Source organism: Python bivittatus, unplaced genomic scaffold (genome assembly GCF_059951505.1).
Source record: "Python bivittatus isolate LINGU-HERP-01145 unplaced genomic scaffold, Pbiv_v1 ctg000700_np1212, whole genome shotgun sequence".
In the NCBI taxonomy this organism is placed as follows: Eukaryota; Metazoa; Chordata; class Lepidosauria; order Squamata; family Pythonidae; genus Python; species Python bivittatus.
In genome coordinates this window covers 7,042,880-7,067,370 of record NW_028277098.1, presented here as the reverse complement: position 1 = coordinate 7,067,370, position 24,491 = coordinate 7,042,880, and the positions used below count along the sequence as shown (strand labels likewise).

The following is a 24,491-nucleotide window of genomic DNA, read 5'->3' as shown; positions in this document are numbered from 1 at the left end:
TCCTTGCTTTAGCTGGCACCACTAACATCATACAAAGACTAAACACAACAGTGTGCTGTATTCAGAAGCAGCTCCTCCTATCATTCCCCTCTTTCAAATACAAAGCAAATAAAATATATATATATATTTATACATTATATTATCGTATTTTCTTTCGGCTTTACAGAAAACAAATTGTGGATTCCCCTTCTAAAATAATGGAAACTTTCTTTCATTGAAGATTGATTGTTGTCCCTTATTAGGGGTGGCTTAGTATGCTTTCAGGCCAAAAGAACAGGTCTGACTATGGCAAAATTGAAGGAAGCAGAATACTTTAAAAAGGAGGATGGTCCATTTCATCAAGCCAGGAGGCAGGACTTGTTGGAAAGTCTGGATAACCAACGCTGCTTCCAGTGGAAATATCAGAGGTTGGGCCCCCAGCCATAGCTCTGAGTGTCTGGCTCACCCCCTGCCCGCCATGTGCTATTATTCCTAAATTATTGTCCATTGTGTATTCCAAACCATTTAGCAACGGAGTATGTGATGGAAGAGATGATATGGAAGCTGGAGATTGTGGGATTCCATAAGGGCTTCCATCCCTCAAGTCCTGATAAGATTGTCCTGTCCCATCCAGAGAGAAAGTACCATTCATTAGTTGTCCACCAGCCACCTCACCAGTGTTGCTGTAAATTCTGTTGTGGCCCAGCTCTGAGAGGATTTGGTCTTCTGAAAAGCAAGAAACAAAATTTTAGTATGGAAAAAAAATCTATCCAGTGCATTCTAATCAAAGACTGAAAAATACCTTTAAGTCGGGGTTGAGAATGGTAGGCTTCTAGGCATTGTGAGATTACAACATTCCTCATCCCTCCTCATCAGCCACGCTGACTTGGGATGACACAAGATAGAATCCAGCAATGTTTGCTTTTTTTCCAGCTGCAACATGCAGGGTTGCTATTTTTTGCCACAAAGCTCTCCATGTAGCAGTCTCTGTTTTAGCAAGATCTCCTGCACCAAGTTCTAAAGCCAAGCATGTACCAATTTAAAGGCAATCAAATTTGCTTCTGGTTGCATATTGCCATCTATATTCTTTTAAGTATAATAAATATAAAATATACATACTAGATAAACCATGTGTGTATAAAGAAGTATCAGAGTTATAAAAGGGAAGAGCCACAATTAAAGTACTAGTTAATTTCAGTCAAGTTTCTGTTAAACAATCGAATGGCAGTCAAGTTTGGAAGAAATAGGTTTAAAAGAAAAAGCTGATAAATGCTGAAAATAAAGCTTTAATCCTAAACATATCTTGCTCTGGCATAAGACCTTATGAACGCAGAAGGCAACTGTGTTTTTGGAAGAAAACATCACCTTCAGTTTTTCTCATGCATTGATAATTAGGGCTGCCTAGGCAAAGTTTTTTCTGAATCATTAAAATCCCACTGTGTCGCTTGTGGGGAAGGAGGGTTATTGGGTCTAGATCCAATCCCAATCCTGCTTCAGTTTCATCAGATGGCTGGTTGGCAGAATACATATGTTAACAAAAGAACTCAAGATATATATAGTCCTGGCTGCTCCACATACAATGTTTTAGACTGGAACATCTCAGCAGAAATTAAGACCGAGCAAACCGGGCTTATGTTTAGACTGTAAATTAATTTTCCAGATGGTTCTCATGAACTGCTAAGCAATTTACTATATTCTCTGGATAGGCTTTACTTCCACTACCTTAGTGATTCTGAATTTGTTTACTTCTCATGCTTTTAATGTGGGACAAATCCATCTGCTAAACCAAGGAGAAGGATTAAAATCTGTTCAGGGGTAACAAAATGTGGTGGTGGGGAAGGAATTCAGATGCCATGTATCAAATCCTTCAAGGCACAGAGAGCTTTAAGCTGGAGGATAGCACTATTGTTCTAGGGCTCTCCTAAAAAATCTCATGCCTACATCACTAAGGCCTTCCTGCATCTCACAAAGCATGTAAATACAAAAGGAGGATTACCAGAAATGTTCAGTTAATAGTTGATTGCCACACGAATCAACATAATCTTTGTACCTTTAGCAAACTCATTACCTGAATATTAAACTTTATGAAACCAAATTGATCCTATCTCAGCAGGTTCAGAGAAACTCTTAAGTTTACAAGACATTTTTTTTTTAATAGAAATTCTAAAAGGGGGGGGAGATAAGAGACATCCAAAAGCACCCTGAAGGCTGAGCATGGCCAGAAGCTGAGGAATACTAGCTGATAACTGGAAATGGGGGAAAGGCCCAGAAAATTGGAGGTGGGGGGGAAATAAAGGATAGAATGGTGTACCCAGCAAAAAGCAGGATTGGCTGGCTCCTTCAATGGAACATTTTGCACTGAATGTTTTGTTGCAGGGGTTCACAGGGTATGGTCAAAAAGATCAAGATGGCAGCTGCAGTGGTGCGATTGAAGCTCTGGCTATTTTTTAAGTGCGTGAAGTGTGCAATCAAATCTAGTTCACTACATCCTGCACAGTAGTTCAACAGCTGCATACACACAGTCTGTCCTTTTTGATGGAGACCAACTCGTGCATCTGAAGCACAAGTGCACGCAGGCTGCTCTGTACAAGGCATTTTCCAGCCACGAGGAGAAACATGAATTAGAACTAAGCCTAGAAGGGACCATGGGAAAATAGCTTTAAAAACTAATGTTGCGTGCGCTTTGAATATCAGGAAGAAGTGTTCTGGACCTTGGGTGAGCACAGCACCCCTCTGTTATTCATTAAAGCAACCCAACTTTCTTCAGGCTTCTACACCAATCTGGAAAAGTGGCTGCTTTAAGAGTCATACTAATCTGAATGAGTCTACTCCAAAGCATGCACAGCCCAATTAAGAACTGGGGCAGGGAGTGCAACCTTTAGCACTGAATCAGCATAGTAGACCATAGTTTAATTTTTAAAACCACCAATTCAGATCTTTGTTCCTCCTACAGAAATCCTGATTTCTGGGTGTCAGACAAGAAGGCAGAGCATTCTGTTGGGGTTTTCCAGGGGTCTGCAAATCTTACTAGGAAAAAAAACATGTTCCTCCCCCCTGATCTAGGACATTTTAAACATACATAGGAGCCCTAATCTTAATTTGTCTCAGTTCTTTCCCCCATTCTGCTCCCTCTCCTGCCTACCTCTGAAGCTCAGCTCACTGTCACTAACTCCACAGTCCTCTGCAGAGCTCTCTTTCTCATGCTTGGTGCCTCCTCTGTTCCTCTTAACACTCTTGTAGAACTGGCCCCAACGATGTCGCCCAGCATCTTTCTTCAATCGCTTCTCTTTGGCTCTTCTGTTTTGAAACCAGACCTGTAACCACAGTGGAAAAAGCAGTGAGAAGGAGACCATTTTCAATCCCATTACTTGAGAGTCACTTCAAAGAATTGTTTCATCGTCCAGAAGATGGGCAGGCATGGTCTGATCTGGAAGAAAGGAGATCAAGCCCTGTTCTTGCTATAGGGTGATTGTGTGGACCTTAGTACTAGCCCTCGGTTACCCCAGTTATAAAATGGGAATGATAACAGTTTCCCTAAATAAATATTACTAGTAGCAATGGAATAACGGCAGCTGCAAAAATTCTTAGGCTAAGACACATGACATAATTTATTAATAATGAACTACAATATCCACAAGACAACAAAGCACAAATAAAAACAGTTCAGTTTCCTACTGAGGACTTTTGGTGGGGACGACTTGCGTATATTAGATATCACCCATAAGTAAAGACAAATCCAAGAAACAGATACAAACGCGTCTGACTTTACCCTACATCATAATCACATCCTTATCCAAAGCTCTGCATGATGTACAATAGTAACTGTTTTGTGTGTGTGTGTGCGTGTGTGTGTGCGTGTGCCTTGCCTCCCAAATCTATGTAGTGGCATTTGCACCCAGTGACAATTTGAGGCTCCTCCATGCCAACTTCTGCTGCACAGATTATTTGCTTACTGACTCACCTGCTTTCCACGCTCTAATTTTCCAGGATACTCTCTCTGTTGGTTCGTTTGTTTTCCCCCAGTACCATTTGGTGGTTCTGCATATGCTTCCAGATGTTTTCTGGGTGCCTTCTAGCTGCACCCAGTGGGAAAAGTCAACATCTGCAGCTGCCACTGCTGGGGAGGGACAAAGGGCTGGCTATGGCACTCTCCTCTTTGTCCTCAGCATGCTCTGACTTCTGCAGCCAGAAGCCTTGAGAAGCTGTCCTTGCTAGCGAGGGGTTGCAGAAAGAGGAAACAAGTTCCAACTCTCGGTGATGGTAGACCTCAGAGTAAAACAACTGACAAGTGAGTTCATAAAAAAATAAAGGGGAAGGAAATCAGAACTATAATAGAAGACACAATATTTGAAAACAAAATATAAAATGCAACAACGTTAACTTCTTACTGAACATTTAGAAAAGGTAGATGGGAACTATAGAAACAGACCTACAGGCCTGAATAGGAAGGCACTCTGTACCCTCCTCTGTACTTTTACTAATGTCACTTAATTTTGAATAGTCACCAGCCAGGAAGAAGATGAAAGCAGCTACAGAATTCTGTAGAAAAGAGATTTTACTGCTTTCTGCACCCAGACATTAAGCTGCCCTGCAGAAATCTGACAGAGCTGTTAAAGGATTGATTGATTGATTGATTGATTGATTGATTGATTGATTGATTGATTGATTGATTGATTTAAAAGATGTGCATGGCCATCTTAAAACACAACTCTGGGCAGCTCACAACGGTAATAAAACTGTAAAATCATAAAAATGAAACTAAAACCAAGAACTAAAAAAAACCCTGGTGCTTCAGTCATCTCCAAGGATGCCCCAGCAGCCATCCATAATCTTCCACTGCTCTGCCCCAGTGCCTGAGTAAAGAGCCAGGTCTTGGGGGCCTGCCAAAAGGCTAAAAGGGTGGGGCCTGCCAGATCACTGGGGGGAGGGTGTTCCACAAAGTAGGGGCAACCATGGAAAAGGCTCATCTGATTCTGGTATTAGAGCTCCATCAACCTCACTAAACATAAGATTCTGAGATGTTACATCCCAAGATTTTGGCCCATAGGCTTCCATTTCTTCCTGTTTGGAGCATATTGCCAATTAGAACTTAACTACTTATTTTCTCAGGAGAGGAAGGGGAAGTTTCTATTCAGATAGAGAGCTGAGCAGTTCATCTTGGGGATCCACATCCCTTATCTTTGCATTCATTCTGCTATGGCTTTAAGTTTGGAACGTGCTGTACATCACCTTGAGTAACTCTGAACCCTCCAACCAATTCTACAAACCAGCCAGTCTTTTGAGTTGAAGAAAAAGTCAATATCGTGCCATGTGCTCACCTGTACGACCCGCATGTCCAATCCTGTCTCAGAGGACAGCTGTTCCCGCACATGCCTGGCTGGTTTGGGGGAGTTTTTATAGGCATTTTTTAATGTTTCCAACTGTTTAGCTGTAATGGTGGTTCGGGGCCTCTTGGCTCCAGCCTCTGAATCATCTGCAATGGAAGAGTTTCCTGTTATTTTGGAATGTGGAGCATGAACCAGAAGTCTCCCCAGAAGATGCTCACACAATGGTGGGGAGTTTTGAAAGCTGATAAGAATGACCACAGATTATTTGCATTTTTTTAGGGATACACTTAGGTTTTGATGGATACATGGATAAACCAGACTTCACTAAACTAATACAGTTAGTCCTTGATTAACGATGGCAATTGGGACCAGAATTAGTGACAAGAGTTCCGGCAGTTGTGGTTGCCATCGTTAAGCAAGGACCTCATAGACCGTGACTTCTGACTTCCTGCCAGCTTCCCCATTGACTTTGCTTGCAGAAAGCTGGCAGGGAATGTTGGAAACCATGATTGCCAAGATTGCAATCATGTGACCGTGGGGATGCTGCGATGGCTGGAACTCCAAGGATGGATTGTAAGTACCACTCGATCAACACCGTGGTAAGTTTGAACTGTTGTTGAACAAGTGGTGATTAAACAAGGACCACTTGTAAAACCAAACAGAATAAAGAGAGATGTGAAAAGATCTGTTTAGCCTGATGTTCACGTAAGATAATTCAAGCAGCTACAGGGCAATATGTATCCTCAATATTTTAATCCACTCCAATACCAAATGGTTTTTATTTTCATAGTAGTGCCAACTACTATAGATTCTGCATATATATTTCTATTGCAATCTTAATGCCCCTGAACTTTCTACATAGGCAAATACATTGATTTGGGTTGTTTCCATTAGTTTTCAATCCACAAAGCAACACAAGAGGGCTGAACCTAGAAGTGCTATATCCAACTTAATTTTAAGGAAGGCAAATGTGATTATTCTGATATTTGTAGTCTTTTACAAGTCTAGAACTTTTACACCCAAGTTCCCTGCCTTGCACCTATGAAGTGCTTTACACAAATTTTGAAGGGACTACTTGCAGAAACAGAAGTGCACATAAACTTATACTCTTCAGTAAAGGGGTGAAAAAGGCATAAATAAGGGTCCTCAACTTTGGTTATGCAATTACAACATTTTAACTAGGCACAATGGAACTAATTCCTGTTTAAATCTGCAATCTTAAAACTGTAGCAACTTTTGGCAATTAATCCAAATGTATCATTTTAATTCTAGCTTAGGTGCAGATAACTATTAGAAAATTATTAGTACACTTTCACTGAGAGGCAACCATTTCCATCAGTAGTAAATGCTAGTATTAAATACACACTGGAGCTAGAATTGCCAAGCTGGAATGTATAGAATTTATATTTTTCTGGACTCTTACAAGGAGTTCCAGGCTGAGCAGCCATTCTTCTAGTAGCAGTTCCTTTCCTTACAGCTAGCCTCCATATATACAACCCCCTAATTAACAAAATGGTTGATATAAATCTTATATTTCCCCACATACCTTAATAAGAATATGCCTTACTATAGCACTAGAAGCTATTCTCCTTCTATAGGTGGTTAGCAATGGACTTTAACCTATATGCTGATATTTCTCATCTCCCCCTCCCCCTGGTCCCAGCTCTGTGGGTTGCAAAACTATACAATCCTGAAGTCATTGATTACCCTGAGCCTATAATAGAAATTGAGCAACATTCAATCCATGATCTCTTAGCCTCCCTCTCCACCAATCTCCTTTGCACAGGCAGGCATTGCATCACCCTAGTCAAATTGATTAGGTCAAAATAGAGTCCTTAATTAATGAGAAGTCAGGGCTTGTCAACATGAAATCCATTAAAGACCAGTTCAGTTTTAATTTCAGTCAGGCACTGTTGGGCAGTCTCTGTGGATTCATTAGCGTTGGTGATCTATAGCCTTTTTCTGTCTGGCTTCCTTGAACCCAGCCCCAGTTCTGTTATTTTTTTACCTACAGTAAATATCGGCATTTTAGACCCTGTATTGAAAAATGGGAGACTTTCTGGGTGAAGGGCCAGATCAAGCTGAAGTGCAAGATGCTACTCTGCTTTTTTCAGGAGAGCCGTGCCTGGGATTACTTTCAGCTCTTGATGTTCCTTTATGTACAGCAGCTTGAAATGAATACAGATGACAAAGATGCAAAGACAGAACTTCTTGCGGCACATCCAAATAAATAAAAATCAAATACGTGGTCCAAAGCCCTGTACACTTCCTTCCCCTTACTTCCACCTGGTATACCCATCTGTGAACGAGCAGAAAAGGATGGAGGCGTTAGGGATACCACCCAAAGAAAGTTGAGCCACAGGAGAATGTCTTTCCAGGTGAAGCATTCATTCTGATAGGATGTATGTCAGTTCCAATTTTAATATACCCAGTTAATTTCTCCTCCTAATATTATTTACAGTGGTGTGCTAGAGCCAGCTTGTGCTGGCTTGAGAAAACTGCTTGTTACATTTTTGGGAATTTTGCAAGCCAGTTGAAAGCATGGCTCAGTCACTACGCCTAGCATGCCAGTCAGCTGTTCCACAGCTAGTGGCATCACGGCAGCAGTGGAGCCAGCAGAGCCGGTTCTGAAACATTCACCAGCACGCCACTGATTATAGCCTGCAAAAAAATCAGCTTTCTGCGCACATGTTTCTAGGAATAAAAAAAGAGAAGGGCTAAAACAATAAACGAGAAAATAACAACCAATCCAGATCGTCAGTATAGTGCATTAGGCTCGATATGTGATCAAACCTTGGGGCAGAATCAGAGCTAACAGTTGCACGCGATGTTCTGGGCCACAAAAGAAGTTGCGTTTGGCTCTATTCTCCCAGCAGCACAACTGCAACCAGCAAGAGTACAGTGTAGGAAATGATGGGTACTGATATTCTTAGGTGGAGCAGGAAAATCCATGCTGTCTTTCCAGTGCCGCATTACTCTGTTTTCCAGGTCAAGCAGGTCATCCAAACCAGAAGGTGCTGCTTATGTGCACAAGAGTTGCAAATCTCTTAATTCCTTCTCTATAATTCAAAACTGTTAAAAGATTTAGTTGGCCACTCATAAAACCATCTACAGCTGTAATGAAAGGGCCTAATTCTGAGTTCCCTTCAAATCTTACACAATCTTATTAGTCTCCACCTCTACAAAATATTCCCTATTTCATGTATACCTAATTTAATCATTGATGGTTCATTAATGGCCTGAAGATAAAAGTGATCCAACTCTCCCCTCTTTCACAAAACTGGTGTCAGAGGCAATTCTCATTTGGCCTCTGTAAGCAGCTCTTCGCCAACCTAAGCAAGAAAGAAGACACCATGGTCATCAAATCTGTCCCATTTTTTCAAGGCCAGTGTGTATGCTCAACCCTACCGTTCTGTTTGGCTGTTTCATAATCCTCCTTGCACACCAGGCGCCCATCTTCCATGAGGTAAAACTCATCCCCCGTGGCCAGTTGGCGGTTGCAGATAATGCAGGCAAAGCAGTGCAGGTGATAGACAAAGTCCTGGGCTTTTCTGACCACCTGGGTGGGTGGGATTCCCTGCTGGCACGCTGTGCATTTTGTACCAAAACGCCTGCAAAAGAGGAGGAAAAGTGCCAATGCCTAGAAGCAGAGCAGGGTATATGCTGTGCAGAAAATAAAAGCACAAAGTATGATACTGGACACTGATTCTGGTTTCCAGGAAAATCTTGATTTTCATATTTTAATGACAAATGTCTGTTCTTCTGACTCTACAAATAAGCCAAAAGTGGTGGGTATGCCTGCTTAACCCACAAAACTCAAATTCTCAATGACCAAAGGTGCTATATAAACCCCCAGTGTAGCAAACTGACCCTTTCAATGACCACCAGCTCAGAATTAACTGTATATAAGTCACTAATCTGAATAATTTATCTTGAATTTCTGGGTGCAGAATTGGGATACCTGGGCCCTAATTATTATTTTTTCAATATAGAATATAAATATATCTCTTCTTGTTACAGAAACTCATAAAGTATACTATCTTTAGCAAGAGACTCTGAAGAAGGTGGACCTTCAGAAGGAAGCAGAGAAAGGGGCAGAGTTGAAAGCAGCAGCCAACCCAATTATGCATGACATTTCACACAGAAGGCCTTTATCTTCTTCAGTGTAAAGCGACCGGGCTAATGGAAGAGTTGATTTGGATGGTCCTTTTAACTAAAGCTAGGGCAGGCTGTACAATTACCCCCATAAGGACATAAGTATTTCATCCACATTAATACTAAATAAATTATTTGTGGTCATTGCTGGTACGGTAAATACAAGATTAATTTAAAGTGATAGAATCTGCAGGCTGCAATAACAGTGGCACCATACACCATCTGTGGAGCCATCCCTAGGAGTGTGTCTGTATAGAAATGTCTTAGCAAACATGTCCTAAAATAAGAAGAATGCCTAGCACTGCTACCTGTTAAAGACAATGCCTATATCTACACATTGTGCTAAGCTGCAAATTGTGGCTGACAAACCACAGGGGCTGAATTTTTGCACCATGTTCCTTCCCACAAGTAGTTTAATGCCCCTTTTTAGTCAGCACCAGACAATTTCCCCAGGTCAGGGGAGTGCTCCAACCCAGAAGACTTGTTTTGCTGGACTAGAAATGATCCTCTGATGACAACCAGCAGACTCATATGGCAGAAACTGATTCTATAGGTTTATTTACTTATTTAACTAGCTATGTTGTTTTTAGTCCTTTTCTAATAATGCTGAATTCAGTGTTTGACATTTCACTGCTATTGCATACCAAGTTGACATCTTCCACATTTCACATAAGAATGTGAAAGCTTGTGTAATTTTGCATACTGGCCTAAAATGTATTGCTTTAAGTATGGACTTTGGATTCCCCTGCCCCTCCCCCTCCAATGGCCAAAATGAATGTTTTGGCTACTTTCATTAAATGCCATCAATCCTGACATCTCTTTCACTGTTAATCTCTGCCAGGACTTCAGATCCTGTCAGCAGAGATATCGGCAGGGGGAGTTGGAGGGGGAATTATGAAAACATCAAGGACACATGGCACAACCTCCACCGTTTTTGCACATGCACTATGATGTCCCATGCACATGTGCAAAAGAGATGGAACTACACTGTACAGTGCAATGTGGCTTCTGTTATTTTGGCAAAAGCACTGGATCCTGCTATCAGCTTTACTGTAAAGTTAGGACTTCTTCAAAGTGTGCATCACTTTACTTATAGTCAGAGATTCACTTGACTTTTAACATGCCCCATTTTTTAAAGGAATAACTAAACGTTGTTGTTATATATTTTGGAAGTAGCAATTATAATCCTCAAGCTGGGTTATGTCAGTATGAAATATTTTTTAAAAAGATTGTTCTGAAAATTCAGTTTGTTTATAAGGTAAATATCAAAACTCCAAACAGTACTGTCTTACATTGATCTTGTAAATAATGAATGAATCCAACGAGTCCATCTAAATGAACAAATCCAACAAATAGCTGAATCTAGAAACACTGGAAGAAACTTCTGCCATTCTTTAACCTGAACTCTATACTGAATTGGAACGTTAAGCTAGACTCAGTGTTGGCCTTTCTGAATCATAGCAACTGGAAGGGAGTCATCTGTATTGTGTAGTACTATCTTAAGATATTAGACCAATATCTAATATCAATATTAGATATCTAATATCAGTATTATATCATATTAGACCATGGAAACCTAGACTCAAGTCTATTCAGCCATGGTACCTCACTACTTCTTACCTCCCAACCTACCTCAAAGTGTTGCTGTTGTGGGGATAATATTGAAAAGAGTACTATGTATGCTGCCTTGACTTCCTGGAAGAAAGGTAGAATAACAATCTAGCAAATAAATAATATATTTAAGTGCAGTGTATTAAGACACAATGCATCTGAAACTATATCAATTGGAGGAAGCACTATGCCCTGATGCATAAATGTACTGGCTATAAGAATGACAAAATCTTGGATAAGCCCTATTTTTCAGAGAAGTCCACCTTGAAATAGTTTGAAGCCTTGTACAGACACTGGCCATGCATTTGGATATTAACATAAGAATTAACCTCAGCTGAAAAAATATTATTCTCAGGTTAAAAGCTCACTTACTACTTTTTAAGTGTTCTCCCTGCCTTCTAGGAGAGCACACAGATTAAACTGGTTGCAGCACTGTGATAAAAAAGTGGGAGTGAAGGAAAATTCCAATTCAGCTGTGAACGTACTACAGTACACTGTTTTGCATGTTGTCAAACAGCAATATGGGAATAAGAAAACTACTTACCTTACAGGAATGTCACAAGGATTATTGAAATTATGTATGCTTACTGTTCAGGATGCTCTGAATAACTGTACATATTTTAAGCACAAATGCATTGTATTTGTTTAATTAATGTATATGCCACCTATCTTGTAAATATCTAAAAAGTGATGTACGGTACAAAATCAAAAACAATCAAGCTTTAAACTACTATTGACATAAAATATATAAAACTCTTATCAGTTAGAAAGTTTAAAGCCAGAAAACTCAGCCACAATACTTCCCAAACTAAATAACGCAATCAGGAACACTCCCTTTCAAACAGCCCCCAGATAACAATCCTCCTTAATTTTAGCACTCATACTATTGTTTATTACATTCAGTTTTCAATTGCTCGAGACCAATTTCCAGGTTGTTCAGGACTTCATTTGTTAATAGCACAAACTTGACCTGGTTGGGACCACAACCAATACAGTTTGCTTCAACACTAGGGTAACGTGTGCAGCTACGTACTACACTAGTCTTTCTAGCTCCACACGATGCACCACGCACGGCTTCCAGACCAAACACAAAGATAGCTCAACATTGCATGCAGTCTAAATGTGTGGTTGCCAACATATAAACCATAAAAGTCAGTCATAGGTATTTGTTACTACAATAGTCACTTAGTCTAATGTCAGTTAAGAATCTAGAAGCTTCTCAAACTATGTAGCTATCCTTTAAAGGAGTGCCATCGATATGAATAATAAGACACTCCCTGAATCTACCTACCCACAGAATCACTGCACAATTATCCACTCCCAGTTTACTTAGAGGATTTGCTAATATTTGGAATCATCTCTGCCAGCATCAGCATCCATGGAGGGGCAAGGAGGCAGTTGCCAGCCCACGCATGACTGTGCCATCCTGCAAATGCTGAGACATACGTACTTGGATCAGACGTTAGGAATGCAAGTATGCGAAGGCAGTGTTTGCATGATGACATCCCTGAATGTGTGAGATCATTCTTCCATCATCATGGTTTACTGCAGATGCCACTACCTGCCAGGAAGGGTGTTTTTCAAGAGTGGATACATCACTATCTCCTTCAAGGCACTGGCCACCAAACCCATGTGCAAAGATGCATTCACCACACCCTGGATCCACTCAATCAGTTTCACCTCAGCTAGAACAAACATGCCCACATTGGCAATAGCTGAATAGATTGTATTCTTAGGCTTCATGAACTGAAACCAATTATATTTGATTGATTGATTGATTGATTGATTGATTGATTGATAAGACTTATATACCATCTTGTATAACACAACTCTAGGTGGCTCACAACAATAATAAAACCAAAGACAAGAAAACCAGGCACCTGATTCACCATCTCCCATCCATGAAGCTATACAATTCTCAATCTCCAACCTCACCCAATCACAGCGCCAGAGGGAAAAAACCAACTCCTTATAGCTTTCTGGAAGGCTAAAATGCTGAGAGCCTGCCAGATCCCAGGGAGAAGGGTCCTCCACAGGCCAGGGGCTGCTATGGAAAAGGCACACTTCCTAGGTCCCACTAGATGGCAGCATTTAAGGGATGGGACCTAGAACTACCCACCCTATCTAGCCTGGCGGAGTGGTCAGATACCCTCAGGGAGAGGCAGTCCTAGAAATAACCTGTCTCCATGCCATGTAGAGCTTTAAAAGAAAGCAGCAGTTTGAACTGCACCCAGAAGGAAACTGGGAACCAGTGCTACTTGTGCAGCAGCAGTGTAACATGGTCAAATTGAGGGGTGCCCAGCACTGCACTAGATGCCACATTCTGTTGTAACTTCTGGATGGTCTTCAACACTGACCCAAAGGCACCCTCCCAAGCAGCATTCAAGCTGGGGTAATTATACCCTCAGAATAATTTGCAAACTTGTCATAGCAGACCTCTAAGGACTTCAACCCAGGAATAATCAGAGGAGATAACAACAAATCTAAATGATTTGGAGAAGCTCTTCTGGGCACTTAAATGAGAATGCAAAGTAAGTCCCATCCATTGCCCTCACTACCCACAAGAGATGTGCTTGTGTGCCTAATGCTTATCTGACTGCTCTGATGACAAATCACTACATTGCTGAAATTATGGCCAACTTCCACCCTTTTTCATGACATAGAGTTCCCCCTCCCCCAAATAAGGGAACAGAAAGAATTAGGAGTGGCTATTTTGGTAGTCCACCTTCATGAGTGTGCTGACCAAATTGCTACTGGCTATTGGAAATTCCACCAGAGCATTCTGGGTTCCATCAAATTCCATTACAGTAGTCTTAAAGCAAATATTTTAATAGGCCTTACCTTGCAGCAAGCCACTGATGCTATATAACTAAACTTCACCATGTGGTAGTCAGAGAAAACCTTCATATAGCTAGGTTTCAACCTCCCCACAGTTTAAGGAAAAAGACTAACCCAAAGTATGTTCTGGCCTGTGCACCAGTCTGAGGACAAATTGAGACAGCCTTATTGGTCTCAGTGAGACTATGAAGTTCTGAACCAGCCCGTACAGGGTTCTCTCACTGTCAATGTTGAAGTCCTTCAGAATGACCAAATATGGGTTCTCCAATGCTATAGTGAAGACATCCTTAGCCAGATCAATCAGGGAGGCTGTTGAGCTGCAAAGTGGGTGGTCCACTCCCAATTCTATCTTGTTCACTCGCTTGAAAATAGGTTTCAGAAGATTTTCCTAGTGAATACAAACCTTTAATGATCACAGCAATGCCTCATCACTACTTGTCTGGTTTAAGCTTATGCAGAATTGAAACTGCAGGCAGGAAAACTAGTTGTTATCAAAGTACACCTATCCAGTGGCTTTTTTGTTCAGAATTAAGTCATGGATGAGGGCAGCTTTGTTATGAATCAATCTGGCAGGAGACAGTGACATCTCCAGGTGAGGAACCAGAAGCTATGACACCAGTACCTTGGAAAGAAAGGCAGGGCCATTGAAAGAAAAAATCAGCATATCTGTATCCTCTGAACATTCCCATCCTATCCCTTTCTCAACCTGCAATCAGCTATTTGTGTGCCTCTCATCTTCTGTAGAGGACTAAACTATTGGTCTCCAAAGCCCAAAAAGTTAAGATAGCCAAGAAGAAGAGTGAATAATTAATCATTTCAGGTACAACCAAATGTTTCCTCCAAAGACCTTCTAAATAGTCTAACCAAGCTAATCTGACTCCCTAATGACCTACTTGCTATAGGTACTAGCACTTTATCCCTGCTTGTTATTTTCAAATTTACACTTAAAATGTTGGAGGTATACTCCTTTAAAAAATCACATGCAGTTCAACTTGTAAAGCTCTTGTCTGCCAGACCATCTCTAGAGAGGTACACAATCTATTTAATGTGCGACTTGTATGCAGTGCAATGTCCTTCTCTCTCCCCATTAGAGATGGACAATGTTCTTGGAATGGTTTATACCATAAAGTCACATTAAGGAGCTGCATCTATTTTAAATGCCAGAAAAGCAGAATCACAGCATTTCAGTTCACTCACATAGCACCTTTACATTACAGCTTGCTTTTCCAACCTAAAATACAGATACTTTATTTCCACAGACAGGAAAATAAAGCCTAAAATGTGTTTGTAGAAATTCATCTCATAATTCCTATTAGTCATCCAATGCATGACAATTCTTTTAGCTACTGGACAAGAGGGTGGTAACTGATAATTTAATCTATAAATAACAGATGTTTAATACTTTAGTGGTCAAGTGCCATATATTGCCTACAATAACATACCTGCATAATAGATAAACAAAATTATACTGTTACTCAAAATAATACCAGACCTGTGCCAGACTGTGCAGTGTTTCAGATTTGATCCCCAAAAGACATTTTGGAACATGCAGGGGTGGGAAGGTAGTGGTTTTTTCCCCAGAATTGTGCAGTTGCTGTCATAGTGGCTGTGCGATCTCAGGAAAAGATGTGGTTGTTTTAAGGAGTTATAAACAGGTGCTACTTTCACCTCCTTGGATGTTCTGAAGCACCGTTTTGGCACTGAATCCCAAAACTGAACAGCCTTAGGTGGATACAGTCTTAGTGTTATATTTAATATTTCTATTAGGGTAGCTAATGTTTAGCTAGTAAATGTGTTCATTTCCTCCCATAATGGTATTAGATTTTAAGGTTACTCCATAATGCAGATCACAGAGATATCTATCTCTGTGCATTAGATCCAGGGCTTTTGAACTTTGTTGTTGGAGAATACTCCTGAGAATCCCATGGACAGTCAAGAAAACAAACAAACAGATCATCAAACAAATCAACCCAAACTTTCCACTCAAGACATAAAGGCTCAAATTATCCTACTTGGGACATGCTCTATTATATGAAGACCTAACTCTCTGGAGAAGGCTCTAATGCTGGGAAAGGTGGAAGGAAAGAGAAGAGGATGACCAGCAGCAAGGTGGATGGACTCAGTTGGAAGACCTGAAATACCAGGTTGGGGATCATGGAGAAGGCTTACCTTTGTGGTTGCTAGGAGTCGAAAATTACTTGATGGCATATAATCAATCAATCAGTGTGTAGTGGAGTTTCCTTTGTGTTGGAGGAATTTGTGCTGAGGGAAGTAGATTAACTGGCAAGGAATGCCTTCCCCCAGCAAAGAACTTCTACAGGATCTGCGTGCCTTCCTTTCTAGAAACAGCCTATTTGGATCCAACCCAGTGCACACAACACAAAAGCTAACTTGCTCATTGTCAGGCAAAGGATGCATGCAGCTGACTTAGTGACAAGATTATGGTATGAGAGATTATTGTGTGATCTTTTCTGCACACGCAGAAAAACTGACCTTTCAGGCAGGACTCATCAAAGGCATCACCAACAATGAGATTAATCCAGATACTTGATATACTTTCATTTATGCCAGTAAAGTAACTTTTCCTCTTCCTTAAATAAATTTGACTATTTTCTACAGCCAGCTGTTTTCCGGCTAGCTATGGCACATGAAGAGATAGAGCTTGCAGAAAGACAATTGGGGTCTGATAATAAAAATTCTGTCAGTGCTACCAGGTTGCTGTCCGTGGTCCTGAAACCAAAGACAGCGAACATTTTCAGGCCTTGCGTGGACTATTACTTCTGCTGCCCTATTTTCACATATTCCCTAACGGACTTTACAAATAACACATTTATTTTTACAGCTGGCAATAGCAAACTAGACTTTCCACAGTCCAGTATACATTTCCTCATACAAGCCTCCGAACCAATGATTTAGTACAGTCCTACCTACCTGGATAGCCAGTTTTCCGCCAGAAATTCCAAGCACCGTGATTACATTTTAATACATCTTTTTGCTTCTATTCACATGGTGTGAAAAATGTTCTGCTCTTGTAAAAAACATGTCTTTTAATGGCACCTGTCAGAGCCTATCAACAGTCAGGAAATGTGGCTAAGTAAATAATGCCATTTGTTATTGTGGGCAGTAGCAGCAACTGCTGGACATCATATCAATCAGTTTTTAAAAGGCAAATTAATAAAAGGATATGTGGTGGCATAAACACATTAACATGGAAAATTCATTCAATTCCTCCCCCAGCAAATACCCCTGTGAGTAATATAGTAACAGCCGGGCCCCTGAAAGGGAATCGTTAGCTACAACACTAATATGCAGCAGCCAATGAATTTGCAGTGGATTGCATATACTGGTTCAGTTGTGTTCCTCAAAAGAACTCTTCTCATTTCATATTTCAAGGGTGCTTCTACAAGATTTAAAGTCTATACCTAAAAAAAAACAGATATGACATAAAAACTATCCTGATATTTGCAACTGCTTCCTGCACAACAAATCTATATGTACCAATAGAGGTGAATATGTGTAGCCCAGGGTTGAACTGTGGAGTCCTTGGGTTTCTCTGAGCTTGGTTCTTTTCTTGCAAACATTTCATTACCCGGCCAGGTGCACTGAAGATGTTACCTAGCCGGGTAATGAAACGTTTGCAAGAAAAGAACCAAGTTCAGAGAACCCCAAGGACTCCACAAATCCATATGTGAATGTGGCCATATCTGCAATTTACAATCAAGGTCAAGAACCACACCTTTAGGCTGCATACTTTTTCAAAGATTGCAGCATGACACTTTCCTCAAATCCTAGGGCTGACTTTTAATCTGCTCTGCATCTGGCACAAGCTCCTTATTCCTGCCTTCCTGTTCTTATTTCCTCTCTGTGTTCTTCATCTGCCAGCTCTACAACCATTAGCAACCTAGAAATCTCTTTCTCCTTTAATTAACTCTGCCCTTTCTCACTAGCTGCTGGACTATATCCTGGAACTCTTTCTCCAAACACAATTACAAGAGCTACCACTTTTTTCATGCCTGGTCTTTTTCCTAAAGCATTTAGCTCTATACCATAGTGTTGATATACCCATAATGTAGTACACATTTCAGAATCTTGAATTCATCCCTAGGGATCTTGTTCTTGTTTTTCTTTTCACCTCATGTCTGATTTAAACTGCAGGTTCCTCAGGGCAGGGAACTATCATTTGCTCATGGAACTTTTTTTGAAACACAGTGCAAACAATACATGACAATGTTAGCTTTTCAAGATAGACCAGACAAGAAGTACAACCATGAGTACTAGCTCTATCTTTACTGTAAGGTTACATTAACAGAAGTTTGCAAGATTGAAAATACTTTCCCTCCCTTCTGAAATGCTTCCCACACCCCCTTCTCTCCTTCTGTGGACTGAGAAATCTTTTATATGCAAGTTGTTCAGTCTGCAGCTCTCCCTCCTGTCTCCCAAGGTCATTCCCACATACCATTACAGATGTTTATGTAAAACAAATTTTATTACAAAAAGTTCTACATAAACTTTTTTGTTTGTTTGCTGTAGAGCACAACAGACTGAAGATATCTAATATAATGGAAAGCTGCTATACCAACCTGGCAGATCTACCCTCATATACCTGCAGTCAGTGAAGAACTTCAAAAGTCTCCATTCATTCTGAAGATAAGTTCATATGTGCTAACCCTAATACACTCCACACAAGTGAAACATCTGAGCACAGAATGTCATTCATAGGCAGATGTGAGTACCATGGAACCCACTGGCCAGAGCATCCACTTCTGCTGACCTATAGAGCTTGGCTGTAGCTTGAGATGCTGCCAGGGCCATATATGATGCTGTCAGTGTAATAACCTTTCCATCACCTTCTAGAGCAGCTTTTTTCAAAAAATGTCTGAGAAGTTTTGGGGTTCTACTTCCATAATAGTTTGGGACTATGAAACTAGAAGTCCAACCTATCTGGAATGCCCCACAATAAAGGAAGGCTGCTCTAGAGTGATCAAGAAACAGAAGCCAAGACAAGCCATGATTACAGAAGACAGGCTGACAGGCTGACACTCAGTTCTGAAAATGTCTAAGTGAGGCCAGAGCTAATGAGTTGTACTTGATACTTGAAATGAATTTTTCCCTGATCCAGGCATTGTAATTGTAAGCCAGGAGGAGCAGTTATAGCACTTCCCCAATTACACCGTTATAAGCAACATTTTATATACTTTTCCCTATGTCAAGGGTGTGCAACTTCCTGACTTGGGAACCACAACTCACTGCAAATGCAAGAGTCTTTCCAGTGACCTGTGTTTTAACCAGAAGGATGAGGGTATATCTGGAGGCTTTTCCTTCCCACTCCCTCTTTGGTCTTTTAGTGGTGGGAATGAGAGCAGAAGGGATCTTGGAAGCAAGGGGGGGTTGCTGGAATAGGAACAGTTTGCATCCTTCTGGCTCCCATTCCTACACTTGTTTTTTAAAAAGTGTGGATTGTTAACTTTTCTTCATATATTTGTTCATGTTTATATTTTATTTATGTAAAAATATGATAAAAATTATATTGAAAAGTGGGGATTTCATCTCTGGAAATCAACCATTTTGCTGCTGAATTTTGGGTTGTTGGAAGAGAGGTTGCTCACCTTGAAGCATCCCCATTAATAATTGCAACTTCTGTCATTTGACACTGTATATGGAGATAAATTTGCAAGATCTCTCTTTTGTCCTGATGCTGAAGGCTTGCAACACATCCACTGGGATCCATGTGATATATAATATCACCTTAGGTACATCCATCTTTTATAATGTTGTCATTTGCTAACAGAGGAATTCTTTGCCAGCTTTCATTCTGTGGCAAAGAAAAGACCTTCTGTATAGAAGGTCCCAACTTTAATCCCCATCATTAAGAATATTTTTAATATATAAGCAGGAAAAGTACACATACATCCTTCAGAGATTTAAGTCACTGTAAGATAGCTTTGAATAGATAAATCTGCCATTTGCCCAAGATGAGTTAATATAGGAAGCGAAAACAAATGCAAAGCAATTTCTCATAACATCACTGCTACTGGTGGATTAAGTTGAATACATTTGTTTTAGGATACAAGTGTTATGTATCAATGTTATGGTAAAAGATGCTATGAGCAGGAGACTTTAATATCTGGCATATGTGCAACCATAATTTACTTGGCTATAAGTTGCCACCTAGCCTTTCAGGTGGAGTAACAAAACTTAGCAATTTGGGGTTGATGTTGTGATTTTTGGTCATCCAGAAGATATCTGATAATGATGTGCAGAATGTTTTAATTTCAAACAGTTCTGAATTTGAAATGGCCTATTTTGCCTTGGAACAATAATTCTGCATTCCAAACAGGATGTTCCAACCTTTCTGGAAGTATTTGGAGCTCCAAACGGTTGATTCAAGATTGAAACACTTCCAAAATTATTGAAACAACCCACACTGAATGCAAAACAACTGTTTCAAACTCAAATAGGGCATTTCCATTCAAAAATGAATTCAAAACATTTTCATACCTCCAATAGTCAATGAAGAATTCATCAGGAATCCAAGAATATTTCTTATCAGAAGCAATATTATGTCCTTATAAAAGGGACAGTAAAGCAGGATGTGCTGCAAAGTTTCAGTGGCACCCAAGCCACAAGGACCGGTTCTATCGCTGTAGGGATTGTTCCTGAATTTGCTTTCCAAATTTGCTGAAGAAAGAATATTAGATCAGATTGCATGCTTTATTGCTATAGCATTGTGAGGTCAGGTGATTGCCAGAGAGTATGTAGGAGAAAGCTTGACATGATGAACTAGGTAAAGAGAACATTTCAACAGTAGATATACCAATAGAATAATGATTATATTTGCAAGAAAAGATCTTCAGCCTTAACTATTTTTCCCCTTTCTTATACATTTCATTTTCCATGACAATTTAATGTTTATTCCTCCAACAATATTCTTCCATTGAATTAAATTCAGAATTGGCTCTAAAGCTTATGCTGACTGGTGCCCACACGAGAGCCGTTACTTCATTTAAAACTGGCTTATGTAATGCCATTAGAGAGGTTTTAACTAAAAGGAAACATACAGTTATGCACAGCAAATCAAGCAGCCATTTTTTTACTTCCATTCCCATTCTCCAGAGAGATCCAAATAACTGGTGAAATGAGTGGGATATTAACTGCTGGATTAAAAAGCTCATGAATGCCAACATAGGCTCCCAGAGAAAAGTATTATCTGCAGCCATATGTGAAGCCATTTTGTGGAAGACCCCCACAGATTTCAAGGCTGCATACATCCCACAGAGCCAGCCATTATGTGACATTTAGGTGCCCATCCAAGGAGAAACAGACATGAATTCAGACAGTTATTGTCTGGAACTGAGATTCCTTTAAGGAAGGAGGGTGAATTCTCTTGATATTCTCACATCTAAGTCCAATTTGCCCATTTGGCTCCTTCCAGGATCACTGAGAGTTCTGGGAGTTATAGTCCAACAGATATGAAAGATCATCTGATTTAACCATTAAGACCACATGCTGCTTATCGCTTCTTGTTTTCCACGGAAAAACTGACGGCCATGTGGGCACCAACCTCTGGGAAAGGCAAAATCCTTATCCTAACACAGATCAAGGCCTCACTGTCAGCCCAAGAGGCAGGACAAGCCATTCTGATATCACATCAGCTGCTTAAAGGGGCTATTAGAAAGTTGGTACAAGCTGCTCAAGGCTGTAAGGGTGACATAGAATAATCTCAGTATATCCTGGCAATTGTCTTCTGGGGCCTTCTATCTATCTATCTATCTATCTATCTATCTATCTATCTATCTATCTATCTATCTATCTATGTATGTTTCAAATTTGTCACCACCCATTTTACTGCAGAGCAACTCTGGGCGGTTACTTGGTTATTCTTGGTTACTTGGTTACTCTTACTTGGAGAACTATTGCCTAACAACATTAGACCATCTCAGAAGATAGCAGGCCTAGCATGGAAAAAAAGACTATTCGCAGACCTGGACACAGTTTGCAGAGAAGTCTGGGTTCCATGTCTCCCACTTTTATTCGTATATATTATTTCTTAGAAATATTTCTCTCCAATTCATCAAAATCACTCAAGGCAGGTACTGTTTTGTCATCAGGAAAGTCACTGTGCAAGCGTCATTATGTGAGATGGGCAGCTATGCAAATGTGATTAAATAGATAGATAGATAGATAGATAGATAGATAGATAGATAGATAGATAGATAATTTATTAACGGTGGAGTGCAATGAGGGAGTTGTAATAAAGTTGGGGAAATGAGTGAAACTGGGGCAAACTGGTAGGGGTTTGCTATGAAAAGCAAGGAAATAATTTGGATGCTAGGAATCTGGGTGCCCAGGGTGGTGGGACAGAAGAGAAATGATGCATAGATAAACAAGGAAAAAGAGGTACAGAGATTACAGGTGGAAATGACTTAGTTCTCTGCCAGACCACTGAAAACCCTGCAAGGAAACCTGAATTGGGGCCTTACATTCAAAACTTAACATTTGGAAAAGAAATAAAAAGATGTGGAGTTGTGGGTGGGTGCAGCCAGACCTAGGGACATGGCTTGATATAAGCAAGGGTTTAACCCAGAGAGAGACCAAGCCTGAAATGGCAAGGAAAAGTAAAAAGAGTAACAACTTAGATCTACTGGGGGAAGAGACAGAGACATAAAGAAGACCTTAACTTTGGGTATGGCAGAAAGGAGGGGGAGACAAGGAGGAGTGAGACGGAGGAAAGGAATCACATTTGGAACTAGCAAAGGAACCCCCCACCTTTCTCATGGCAGCAAGATTACTCATGGCAAAACTCATGAACAAGAGATGAAGAAAGGAAGGCACAAGGCTTTGTGCAAGAAATGCCAGATCAAAAATTGGCAGCTGTATCCATGTGGTGCAAAATCCAGGGAGCTCATATGTCAGGAGCTGAGAAGCAGTTTAGAGATTTGACCCAGGAAGAGGAAAATGGATGGACGATTTGCAGCAGGCAGCCAGCTGCAGGGCTACAGCTCTGCAGAGACAAACAGAACGAGCGCAGTTTGGAATGGGGGAGTGAGGATGAGAGAGAGAGAGTTGTTTGCTTACTGGACTGTCCATTGGAAAAAACAGTAGATACAAGTAAAGGTTGTAAAAAGTTCACCATTAATGGTGGGATATTCTTTTTCTTATCCAATGGCCTTGGAGGGAGGGAAGTCAACCGTTAGAGCTCCCCCTTTTGGTTGGCAGCAGGCTTGATGAGATCAATTCTACAAGAGTCTCCCCTTGGCAATCTCTTCGTGGGATTCAGCTCTCAAACCCAGGACCAGCTCCAGTGTTAAGCAGTTCATAAACTGTACATCCTGTTTATGCACCACCAGGTTCCCTAACTGCAAGCAGGGGAGCACATACATTCCATTTCCTTTTTTCACCCTCATTCAGAACCTCCAGGGGACCCTGGAGACCACTCTCTTGCCTCCCCATAGCCACACTCTCCTCCTGTTCTCCTTGAAGGGCATTCTTCCTCTTGCTTGCAGTGCCTCTGACAGGACCTCAGGACCTCTGAATGCCCATACTTGCAACACGCGCTTCCATCAAGACATTTTGCATATACATTCTCCTTCCCATCCCGGGCCCAATTGTGAGGTCTGGTCTACACAGTGCTGGCACAATGAGATGAAGGGGTGATGGCATGCCTTCATGCTGCCAGTTGCAAGACCCCCTGCAGTTAATAAGCATAGATACACATGTAGTAAACATGTAGTAACAGAGAACTCCAAAATGACACTAGCCTGCCTGGTATGCTCAGTCTCCCACTTCAGGATGCTACCACTGATCAACATGTTTAACCATGTTGATCAAGCTAATCAGCCAAGTCAGGATTAACCTTCTTTTTATTGCAATCATCCCTTCAAGATCCCTAAAAGCCACATCTTGAAATCATCATCATCATCATCATGACATTCTATAGATCTACAGAGTACCATTATCCCCCGCCCCATTTTTTGATTGCTCTAATCCCCTGCATACGTGCAGCCACCAACTCTCTACATGATGGCTTCAAAGGATCTCTGCATTCAGCATCTGCTCTGTCACGTGTTCCTCGCTTGCTAATGGCAAAGCAGGGAGGGAGGGAGGGAGGGAGGGTGAGAGAGATGACAGGCAGATGCAATACTGTAGCGCCAAATAATGGACAGGCAGATGCAATACTGTAGCGCCAAATAATGGAGAGGGGAAGCAATGGCATAATTTATCAGGTTACACTTTCCCTTCACCTGTACACTAAGCTGGGCTGGTTCTACCTTACAGGTATAAATACCCATCTGGCCAGCAATATGTGTATTTCGTGTACTTGGAAATCCACTTTACAAGAGCCCTTGTCTTTCTCCATTCATACCTGGAGCAGTGAGTATTGTCATTCCGTCAACAATAGGAAGAACAGATGGCAGAACTGTGCTCTGAATTAGGAAAGCAGGATACTTCCAGAGGGAAGGGTACTGTGAATCGTCACACATATGCGGTAAAAGCCTCTAGGCTTTGCTTTGCTGCACAGCAGGAGTATATTCCTGAACGTTTTCACCTTCAGTTTTTTAAAAGCAAATTTCTCTCTTTGGT

At 40.9% G+C, this 24,491-nt stretch overlaps 1 protein-coding gene across 1 annotated transcript in view; it reads right to left on the bottom strand.

Moving 5' to 3' along the window:
- Nucleotides 1-313: 313 nt before the first annotated feature.
- Nucleotides 314-24,491, bottom strand: part of LHX4 (LIM homeobox 4) — a 58,955-nt gene continuing 34,777 nt past the window's right edge. Inside the window, exons 3-6 of the mRNA XM_007434169.1 lie at nt 8,715-8,917; nt 5,298-5,452; nt 3,122-3,293; nt 314-705 (exon numbers count right to left, since the gene is read on the bottom strand). Coding sequence (XP_007434231.1) covers nt 314-705; nt 3,122-3,293; nt 5,298-5,452; nt 8,715-8,917 — 922 coding nt within the window. The remainder of the gene's footprint in view (nt 706-3,121; nt 3,294-5,297; nt 5,453-8,714; nt 8,918-24,491) is intronic.